Source organism: Xenopus laevis, chromosome 1L, assembly GCF_017654675.1.
Source record: "Xenopus laevis strain J_2021 chromosome 1L, Xenopus_laevis_v10.1, whole genome shotgun sequence".
NCBI classification, from domain to species: domain Eukaryota; kingdom Metazoa; phylum Chordata; class Amphibia; order Anura; family Pipidae; genus Xenopus; species Xenopus laevis.
In genome coordinates this window covers 43995656-44007031 of record NC_054371.1, presented here as the reverse complement: position 1 = coordinate 44007031, position 11376 = coordinate 43995656, and the positions used below count along the sequence as shown (strand labels likewise).

General features: G+C 41.4%; 1 protein-coding gene across 1 annotated transcript; it reads left to right on the top strand.

Moving 5' to 3' along the window:
* Nucleotides 1-1092: 1092 nt before the first annotated feature.
* Nucleotides 1093-5783, top strand: fgf20.L (fibroblast growth factor 20 L homeolog; the record flags this gene model as incomplete). Its single annotated transcript, NM_001090297.1, is given in 3 exon segments — nucleotides 1093-1855; nucleotides 4111-4214; nucleotides 4807-5783. Coding segments are annotated over 3 exon segments (627 nt in total).
* Nucleotides 5784-11376: the final 5593 nt, after the last annotated feature.

Genomic DNA, 11376 nt, shown 5'->3' with positions numbered 1-11376 from the left:
TATTTATTCCTAATGCACTTTCATTACAGGCATGTCCACCTGTCCGCCATCCATGAACTTGAGATCCCAGCATCCCCCACACTAGCTAATGCTATATTAATATTATCTGTATATTCTGGTGCTATTGCAAGTGCCATATTCCTCCAGCATATAATGAAGAGTAAAACCAAGCTGGAAGTTATAGTTCTGTCTGTGGATGCCAATGTTAATATCCAGGCTTATGGAATGAATACACCACAATGTTTTCAGCTGCAACCAAGGGCATAACTATAGAGAAAGCAGACTCTGAGACTGATAAGTAGGGGGTACTAGGAGTTAATGTGGGCCAGCACGGGGAATTCCTAAATTTATACAAATATTCCTAAAGTTAAGGGGGTGTAAAATGATTTTGCGGTGGGACCCAAGAACTTCTAGTTAGGCCTGAAACATAGAGCACCCAATCAATATGTTTGCACAAAATGCCCCATGTAGTGATAGGGGAATTTGTCCCATTTGGTTGCCGAAAAATTCACGAATTTCCCGTGAAATGTGGCGAAGAATTAGCGAAACGTGAATTTTGACACCTGTGTCAATTGTGTCAATTTTGCCGCCGACGTTAAAGTCAGTGGCCGTCTGAATAATGATGACTAGCGACGGTTTTGACACAAGCGACTTTTTCGACGCACGTTCAAAATGTTTTGATGCCGGCAGATTTTCGCGGCAGTTTAGCCAATTTATTCGCCCGGCGGCGAAATGTGGAAATTCGCTGCGAATTCACGCCTGCCGAATTTATACGCCCATCCCTAGCCCCATCTGCTTAGCCCCATCCTTGGGTTACATACAGTTGTACAGGAGAATGCAGCAGAAAGGGTGGGCAGGTACTGCAGCAGGTAACAATGCCAGGTGTAATTCTATGCCTCCCAGGGCCCCAGGAGGGGGTGTCATTCACTCCCATTTTTTTTTTTAAAGAAGAAGAAGGAATTTGGGATGTGTGTGTGTGTTTGTTCCCATGATGTATGTGAGAGTCTGGGAAGGTCTAAGGAGGAGGAGCCGCCCCCTTTCCCTTGTCTACCTTTCTTTGCACCTGTCCAGGCAAATCACTAGCAGCACCTCCTGCATCCCAGCAGCAGCAGCACTTCTCTGGCTCAAGTGCACTTCTCTGGCTCTTCTGTGGCTCACACAGTGGTGGCTTCTTTCACATGTCATTTGGCCTCACTCACACCTGAGTCTGCTGCTGCTGATGATGATGCCCCTCTCTCAATGTGGATTATGGTGATGACGGTGACTAACGCTGCATGTGAATGGCCCTGCGATGAAAAGAAGTCACTTTGCACATCCTTACCAGTGCCTTGCGAGGTGTGAACAGAGAGAGCTTTGAGTCACTGTCTGACAACGTGCTTCATTAACATATGTCAACTTGGCCAATATACATAGGCTTCGTACTTATAGCGGCCAGCAGCGCGCACTCAGCTATTAGCCCAGAGCTCTGGAGAAGGTCACTACATGCCGAAACTGATCTGACCCGGACACTTGTTTCACCAACGTTCTTTTTTGGGATCTTTGGATTTGTGTGTCACCCGCCTTAGATCAATTGCGCACATGGCTCCTCTGGCCGACGTGGGCACCTTCCTCGGTGGGTATGATGCCCTTGGGCAGGTGGGCTCCCACTTCTTGCTGCCGCCCGCCAAGGACAGCCCCCTGCTCTTCAACGACCCACTGGCTCAGTCGGAGCGACTTTCCCGCAGCGCCCCCTCCGACCTCTCCCATCTCCAGGGAATCTTGCGCCGCCGCCAGCTCTATTGTAGGACCGGCTTCCACCTGCAGATACTGCCGGACGGGAACGTGCAGGGCACTCGGCAGGATCACAGCCGATTCGGTACGTATCGCTCCCTCATTCTTTACAACCCCACGGTTTATCTCTACTAATCCCCCCCTGCAGCAGATAATGAGGTGCTAGGATTAGCGGCAAGGGTGCAAGGGAGCGCTAACTAATCCTGGGATATCATCACACTCTAACGTTGGACAATTGGCACCAAACTCGCACAACTGCCACCAAACTCACACCTTCTAGCATCTCATAGTCCAGCACTGGAGCTGAATGTGCCTTTTATGCCTAAAATCCATATGATAGGATATTTCATTTATTATACCGCCTACATTCTATCCAATACTTTTTATTTTACATTTAAGAGCAAAAAGCAAGATTGCATTGCGTATTACCTTAATTATCAAGCAGCGACCTTCTGAAGGTTCTTGCATTAGCTTGCGCTGCTTTAAAGGCTCAGAAACCATGACGGCTTCAAAGTCTGCAGCTCAGGATTGTTGTTGAAAGCCGCATACAGTTTATTTTCCACCCAGGCTTATCAGTGCGCCTGATATACTGCTGCACCTATTTATCATACACCCAAGCTAATCAGTCTCTGCACTGTGCGCCTGGTGCATTTATTTCTGCTACAGGCAAGCTAGCCAAGTACTATGTGCCTGCTATGCAGTTGAACTTATTTATCATACAGCAGGATAGTCAAGGCATTTACTGTGAGCCTGTATATAAGACACTAGTCACTGTCTTATATACAGTATACAGCTGCACACATTTCTCATACACTCAAGCTGTCATTATTATATTATACAGTGGTACTTATTATTATTATTATTATTATTATTATTACACATACACACTGTGCAGCCTGTAACAGTTTTTACATTATTACATATACATTATTTTCATTGCACCACTTCTGCCCGATTTCCACCTTTACATGGGGGTAAGGTTCCACCTGGCTGGTATTTTACCGGCCTGGCCGGTAAAAATTATGATGGTTGATCCCAATGTTATTAATAAGGAAAAAAGATGAATATATAGGAAGGCTGGTATTTTTTTTCTGGAAAAGTTGGCAACCTGGGGATGGGTGCATTCCATACACCTGGCTGGCTGTTTTTCTCTCTCCCTCCTTTAAAACAGAACCGATTCTCCCACCTTGTGAGGGTTGTAATGAAACTAAAGTAAATCCCCCAGGTATAATTCAGATTGCTAAAGAGTTAATCAAGATCCTGATCAGCAAGGAATACTTCGCATAGTCCCGCTCTGATGTTTCCCTTTAAATATACTTCACTCCCACAGAGGCAAAAAAAAAAAAAAAAAAAAGGAAAGGGATGGAAATGCTTATCTGACAGGAAGAGTGAATAATCCTAGTGTATTTATTCAGTTTCCTTTTATCTGAACAAACCAACTGTGGTTGATAGTCTGTAATTTTTTTTAAAGCCCTATCGATTCAGTGACTGTAAGGCGAATGAAAGTTTTCCTGAATAGTAACATATCTGTTTGTATAATGGCAAGCTTTTGGCACCTTACAACCCAGTAAGAGCACATTGGCTTAAAATATAAAACAAACTGCATCTAAACTGTAGATAAGTAGTTAATTAACCCTATAATATGGTTAAAGGTGTTCAGGGGGATTCCAGGTGTCAGAGTTTGAATGTTAAATCTGCAAATGTGTAAAAATCTACCTTTATTTAACCTCGTGTTTTTAATGGGTTAATTCGTCAACTAACACACTGGGCTGGGGCATTTGGACCCCTGCATGAGAATATTCTTCTCTCTGGTAACCGAGGGGATCATTAATCCAGTAACACATTGGCCCCGGAGTGGCAAAACTCCTGCACATGTAGTTTGTACCTTTACATGGGGCCAAGTTGAGCAGTGAAGATCCATGAAGTGAGAAATAGTATGCACACATTAAATAATGGAGAGGAATTACATGATAGAGATCAAAGAAATGCTGCAGTTCTTTTATATGTTCCCCTTTTGTACTATCCCTATTCTCTTAATACTTCCCTCTGATGTGGTCTCATGGCCGACTGACTCACCTGCTTACACCCTTTTTTTTTAAGAATGGCTTTGAAAACTATATCCCAGGCTAGACAAAATACTTCCATATCCTCCATATGGTAGTGATGTTTATATCCAATTAGATACTACTGTAATAGTAATTATAGGGAACTGACTAAAGGAAAGTTACCCCTAATACATTATATTCCCCTACAAATGGATAGTGTTGAATATTGAGTTTATTGGGTTTTTTTTTTCATGTTTTGCACATTTGTAATAAATTGATTTTGTATGATTTGCAGGTATCCTAGAATTTATCAGTGTTGCTATTGGCCTGGTTAGCATTCGAGGGGTCGACACCGGCCTTTACCTTGGGATGAATGATAAAGGAGAACTTTTCGGATCGGTAAGTACCTCTGTGTGTTCTGGCACTCCGAGTTATTATCTGTTGCACATGGTTTCCAAATTATATCATAGTTGCAGGGGGAATCCTATAGCAAGCAATGAGTACCTATCTCATATTAGTGTACTACAGTTAGAATAATAATTGGTTGCTTTGGTTACTGGATGTTGTACAGTTGCTCTGTGTTACTACATGACCCGTGTGTTACAAATTATTTGATAAAAATGTATCGGGCAAACCCTAATCCATCCAACCCTTTACTATTGCCTTTTCATTACTATTGACTAGTTCTGCCCTTTATGATTTGTGATAACAGTTGATTTTTTTGGTTGCATTTGTAGAGAGCCTTTTATCTTTTGTGTATGTTATATATTATCTGTTACCTCTGAGAATGGCTTTCCTTATTACACAGGGTGCCAGATACATTGTTTTGCAACTTCTTTGATGTTGAAGTTCATTCAGTTAATAGAAAGGCAGCCAATCTGTCCCAATAACACTCCTGCACACCACTGGCTTGCCACCTTGCTTTTGTTATTACAATTTCCCTATTTAATGCTACCTTGTTTAATCATACATTTCTTTATTTATTTTGTAGGAAAAACTGACGTCCGAGTGCATTTTTCGGGAACAGTTTGAGGAGAACTGGTACAACACCTATTCATCAAATCTATATAAACACGGAGACTCTGGACGGCGATACTTTGTAGCACTTAACAAAGATGGGACCCCTAGAGATGGCACCAGAGCTAAGAGACATCAGAAGTTCACACATTTTTTGCCCAGACCTGTCGATCCTGAAAAAGTTCCTGAACTCTATAAAGATCTCATGGGATACAGCTGAAGCAGCACCTGGCCTCTAGAGGGATGTACAAGAAACCTTGGCTTTTCACAAAGAAAGGAGAGAAACAGTGCCTTGAAAGAGTCATGGACTTCTCGGAAAACCACAAAGATGGTGGTTGCAGAATAATCCTGGCAACAGCAAATGTCTCTTAGGCAGTGGATGAAGATGCTCCAGATAGTGGAGAAAGGAGCAAGAAGACTGATCACATTGAGGCTCATGTGTGCAACACTGTAGCCTAAGAGTCCATCTGATATATCAATTTTAGAACTCTAAAGAAACCTGAGGAAAAAAAGAGCTTAGGCCAAAGACAAACCAAACCAAGTGCTTGTGCATCATGTCACTTGCAAGGTTGTCTGAGAATGTTACGTGAAAGAACATTCTTTATATTTTCATAAAAAAGTAATATTGCCGTTTGGATCCCGTGGACTTAATCATATTTATTTTTTTATACTTATTTATTTAAAAAAAACGATATTTTTTATGTTTATGTCACTAGAACATGTGTGTAGCTATTCTGTCATGGGTAATGTTGAACCCCACTCCTAATTTTAACCATATAATACAGATGCCTCGAAATTTCGGTATCTGCCTTGGAAAAGAATGATGCAGGATGTTTAATGAAAATATCTTTTTGCCCCACCAATACCCAAGTCATGTTATTGATGTGTATGGATGCCTTAAAGTTTTGCCCATTGAGCAGGAAATTAAACAAAACACGTGATGAAATTAAAGCAACAGTCTTCGTTTTATTTTGGCTAGAATTATTGGTATTATCTGCATGCTCCGACATTAACATCCCAAAAGACTATTTAATAGAACTATAACGTTGACTTCCTGGTCCTTTTTTATAGAGCTTTGTCATTACAGTCAATGTTAAAGAACATTATTTTTTAAATTTCTTTTGTAAGGTAAGGTTGGGCACTTGGCAGGACACATGGTAGTTAGGATTTGATATCAGTTAAGTCCTGAACATGTTTCCTCTAACAAATACACTGAGCTATCAACATCAAAGCCCTGTTTACACAAGTCATGCAGTTGGCAAAGTGCTCTGCTGCAAGTTATGTTCAGATGAGTTGTTTTATGGACAATATAAAATTAATAAAATGCAGTTTTTTTTTTTACATCCATTAAAGCAGTAGTTGGTTCCCAATCAGTGGGGCTAGATCCCCAAAGAAGGCCCAGGGCCTTAGTTCGAAAGGGTCCGATCTGAAATCCAGTTAGGAGAATGCCTATTTGCCCTTAAAGATAGCCCTGTAAGCCTAAAGCCCATTAGAGAGAAATTTGTAGATAACACTTATTGGCTTCCATGAATAATAATTATTGCTGAATGACTGTTTTTTTCATTTATTTTTAAACATGTTATAGAGAAAAAAGGTCTTGACCAAATGCTGGACCTTACAAAGGGTCTTCAACTGAAAGGCCAAAAAAACACTTCATTCATGGATCATTTATAAACAAAAAAGCTATATTTTTCTTGTATTTTTTGAGAGGGAGGTGGCAGGCTTTCATACAAGCTATATCTTGCATTTAGCAGCCATAGACCATATCAGGTCAGATTCAGATCTTTAGAAGCCTCTGGGTGCAATCTGCTGTAGTTATACGGTCCTATGTGTTGCCTTTACACAGAAACTGAATGAGGTAGATCTCAAGGGTTGACCCAAGGGATAGGCTTGCTATTGTTGCTTATTGTTATGTTTTTTTTATTGGATGAGTAGAGTATAACAGTGCTTTATTAGCAGGCTCTCATGCAGCCAGCCATTACACAACAGTAACTTTCACGTTTAAGCTGTATGAAGTATGCACAGTATAAGTCTGGGCACAGTGACATCTACAGGCCATTTGTATAAACACCACATATTCCCCCTATAGTATGAAATAATTTGGGCAAATGTAATAAACAACAACAATGCATCTTAAAGCAATAATATACATTATTCACATCACATAGTCCTGGGTCCATGCAGGTAGTTTTCTGATCCTCTCCGTATGCCTTATAGGTTCACTTTCTTCAGGCCTATTGCAGTTGACATCAGGAGTAGGAAAATGTCCTTCATCAAATGGAGCTTATCCAAAGTCATATTTGACAGGAGCAAGACGACTTGCATTCCATATGCGTCCCTCAGACAGTTCATATGTGTATGGTCCTCGCTGGCGTCTCACTTCAAGTGGTGTAGTAAATTTAGATTGTCCTTGTTTCAGTATTCCTGGTTTCTTAATTCTGACTAAAAATCCAGGCTGAAAGTGTACTTCTCTGGCACCAGGTTTTCTGTCAGTATAAGCCTTGCATTTGGCTTGTTGACATTTCACAATGTCAGTAGTAGATGATTTTGTTGGCACAGTATTTTGTGGAAGTTTGATGTCTGCAACATGTAACTTAGTGCGCATCTGTCTGCCATGTAATAATTCAGCAGGAGATGTTTGAGTTGTTGCATGGCACCTTGCTCTGTAGTTATGTAGGAACTCTGTTGTAAATACTTTCCAAGATTTCCCAGTAAGATTTGCTGTCTGTAGTGCCTCTTTCAGACTTCTGTTGAATCGCTCAATTTCTCCATTTGCTTGTGGGTAATACACTGAAGATTTCCTATGATTTCCTCTCTCTCAGAAAGGATTCAAACTCAGATGAGACAAACTGTGGTCTGTTGTCTGATATTAACTCCTTTGGATTACCTTCTCTGCTGAAGACTGTAGACAGAAATGTTATTACTGTAGCTGATGTTATATGAGAAACAAATGCAATTTCAGGCCATTTACTGTAATAGTCTATCAAGGTTATAGCAAATCTGCAGTCCATTGGAGCATTTGTAAAAGGACCAACAATATCAAGTTTTTCCCATGCTGAATCAGGAAATGGTACGGGATTTACTTCTGGTCTCAGCTTAACTTTGTGTACAAGGTTCTTTGCACAACCCAGTGAAGTGTTGTTTTGTGGTGAAATTTTAGACACTGGCTGGGTGGCCGGCACTGGTGCTGTAGTAATGAGACCATCAACTAATTGTAGGTTTAATGCAGCAAAGAGATCCCTTCCAAGTATAGTAGTACCTTTATTCACAATGTAAAAGTCACATTTTGCAGTATTTGAATCAAATTGTACAGTCACTGGCAAGCAACCAAGCACAGGGATTGGATCCTTTAAAGGGGAAGGAAACCTAGTCGGCGCAAACCCCCACCCCCCCTCCCGTTTGTTGCCCACCCTCCTTCCTCCCCCCTGGCCTACCCGTCCTGCTGGGCAAATGCCCCTAACTTGTTACTTACCCTTCTGCGCAGGTCCAGTCCAGGGAGTTCACAGACGACATCTTCTTCCACGCGATCTTCTTCCTGCTGTGAACGGCGTTTTGGCGCATGCGCAGTAGGAGCATTTCGCCGGTACGGATCTACTGCCGTTCAAAGCAGGAAGAAGATCGCGCGGAAGAAGATGTCGTCTGTGAACTCCCTGGACTGGACCTGCGCAGAAGGGTAAGTAACAAGTTAGGGGCATTTGCCCAGCGGGACGGGTAGGCCAGGGGGGAGGAGGGAGGGTGGGCAACAAACAGGAGGGGGGGTGGGGGGTTTGCGCCGACTAGGTTTCCTTCCCCTTTAAGTAACTGACCAGTTTCAGGGCAGGTGCAACAAGTTGATCTTTTGCAAAGTATTTCACGAAAATATCCTTTGGTAGTATAGAAACAGCTGAACCTGTATCAAGCATCAGGTTAATGGAGTGTCCCTTGTCAGCAGAAGCAGTACTGACACTGACAGTGCATATAAACTTGTCTGGAATAAACGTACCAGCTTTATCCACAATTAATACTGTAACATTTGTAGTAGTAATTTCATGAACATCTTTAGCAGAACTACGGCAGATCTCAGCAAAATGTCCTACTTTTGTGCATTTGCGGCACGTAACATGACTTGCAGTGTGTTGTGTTGAACCACAGCGAAAGCAGTATTTTCTATTTGTATTTGCTGCACGGTTTTGCAGTGTAGGTGAATCCCTTTCCTTAGCACTGTATTTTGCCTGTGACTGTGCATTATTAGGCCACAATGTTGAATTCACAATCTGTACATTCCCAGCAGTTCCCTGACTGAGAGTTTTAGCCTCTGCCACTGCTGTTTCAATTTGGCTAGCAACTTTAACAGCCTTTGCAAGGGTTAAATCCTGCTCTAGGAGCAGTCTCTCTGTAATGTGAGGTGAGTTTGTTTTTTCTACAATTTGGTCTCTTAGCATTTCATCTGTTTGATTCCCAAACTCACAGGTAACAACCAGCTCTCTCAAAGCTGCTACAAATTGTTCTGTGGATTCGCCATTACGTTGTCCACGTTGGCGGAATTTATATCTTTCAGCAACCACATTTACTCTTGGCATTAAAAAGTTCTTTATAGCAGTAAGAGCAGTTTCATAAATATCATCAGGTAATGGTAATCTATAGAATATACACTGTCCCTCTGCTCCCAGGCAGTGAATAAGTAAAGCACGCTTTCTAGCAGCAGAAATCTCCCCTTGGTCAGCAGCAATCATGTAATTTTCAAACATACGGATTCAAGCAATAAAAGGTATGGTAGGCTCACCAGGGTTTGGAAGAAAAGGTGCAGGCTGCTGCAGAGGTAGAAGTGCCATCCTTGTCGCATTTGTTATGTTTTGGGTAGCCGAGGATGAGTAGAGTATAACAGTGCTTTATTAGCAGGCTCATGCAGGCATTACACAACAGTAACTTTCACTTTCACTTTTAAGCTGTATGAAGTATGCACAGTATAAGTCTGGGCACAGTGACATTTACAGGCCATTTGTATAAACACCACACTTATGTAGGCAAGTTATGATTCAGCACTAATCCTGGTGCTGCTTACTGGCTAATATGGTTTCCTGTAAATTAGAACCAAAACATGAGAACGCATTTAAACAATTCATCCTTTATGTCTCATCAGCTTGTATCTGTGATTGCTTAGATTAGCCAAAGATTACCTTGCCAAAGGAGTGTTATATTTATATGTATTCATGGGTCCGGATCAGTTATACGGTTCCTTATCAGAAAAGTCAGTTATATCTGAGAATCCACAGATTCCAGTAATACATAAAAAAAACACATTTGGGGAAATTGCCATGGGAAATAGTAGTCTGTGCACTGAATTCTAGCAAGGTAATGTAATAAAAGGTGATACAAGGTTGTTGATACAAGTCTAGTAACTCATAGCAACCAACCAACCAACCTACCATTTACTGGACAGATGATTGAAAATCAAGCATCTGATTGGTTGTTATGGGTTTCTAGACCTGAGCAAACTTTATGCTTTTTAATTGCATTTACCCGCTAGCTGTACAGGTTTGGGATATGTTACCCTGAAACACATATCCAGAAAGCTCTGAATTACGGAAAGGCAGTCTCCCATAGACACTATTTTATACAAATAATCCAATTTTTTAAAAATGATTTCCCTTTTCTCTGTAAAAATAAAACATTACCTTGTACTTGATTCAAGCTAAGATATAATTTATCCTTTTTAGACCCAGTGGGGCTCATTTATCATGGGCAGTTACCTATAGCAACCTATCAGTGATTAGCTTTTTAAAGCCAGCTGCAAGTAGAACAATGAAAGCAGCAATTTGATTGGTTGACATGGGTTACTGCCCATGGGCAAATTTGCCCAGTGTTGATAAATGACCCCCATTGAGTTTATTTAATGTTAACATGATTTTGTATTAGACTTAAAGGGGAAACAAACCCCTTATTAAAAAAATCCCTACCCTCCTACACCACTCCCTCCTACCCCCCCTAGCCTAGCTGCTACCCCGGGCAAATGCCCCTAACTTTTTACTTACCCCTCGGTGCAGATTCAGGGATCGGAGTTCATGGCAGCCATCTTCCAGCTCTTTGTGTCTTCTTCCGGCGCTTCGGAAATTTCCGTAAATTTTGGCGCATGTACAGTTGTCACAAACCGGGAAATTGCTCCAACTGCACACTGGGGGTAAGTAAAAAGTTAGGGGCATTTGCCCAGGATAGCAGCTAGACTGGTGGTGAGGAGGGTCTATGTGGGGTAGGGTTTTTTTAATAAGGGGTTTGTTTTTAAGGTATGAAGATCCAAATTATGATTCGTTATCCAGAAAACCCCAGGTCTGGAGCATTCTGGATAACAGGTCCCATACCTATATACAGTATGTTTACACGGTTTCAGAATGCTTGGCTGATCGGTATAATGCCTGGTTTATACACTGATTATACATTGTAAAAGTTGCTGCCTTCAGCTAAACTTTAGAGTTGTATGGCATGCCAGACAGCTGTATAGTGTGATAACAATTATAATGAACATCTATATAATTTCAGTCATTTTTATACTGTAGTACCTCCCATACGA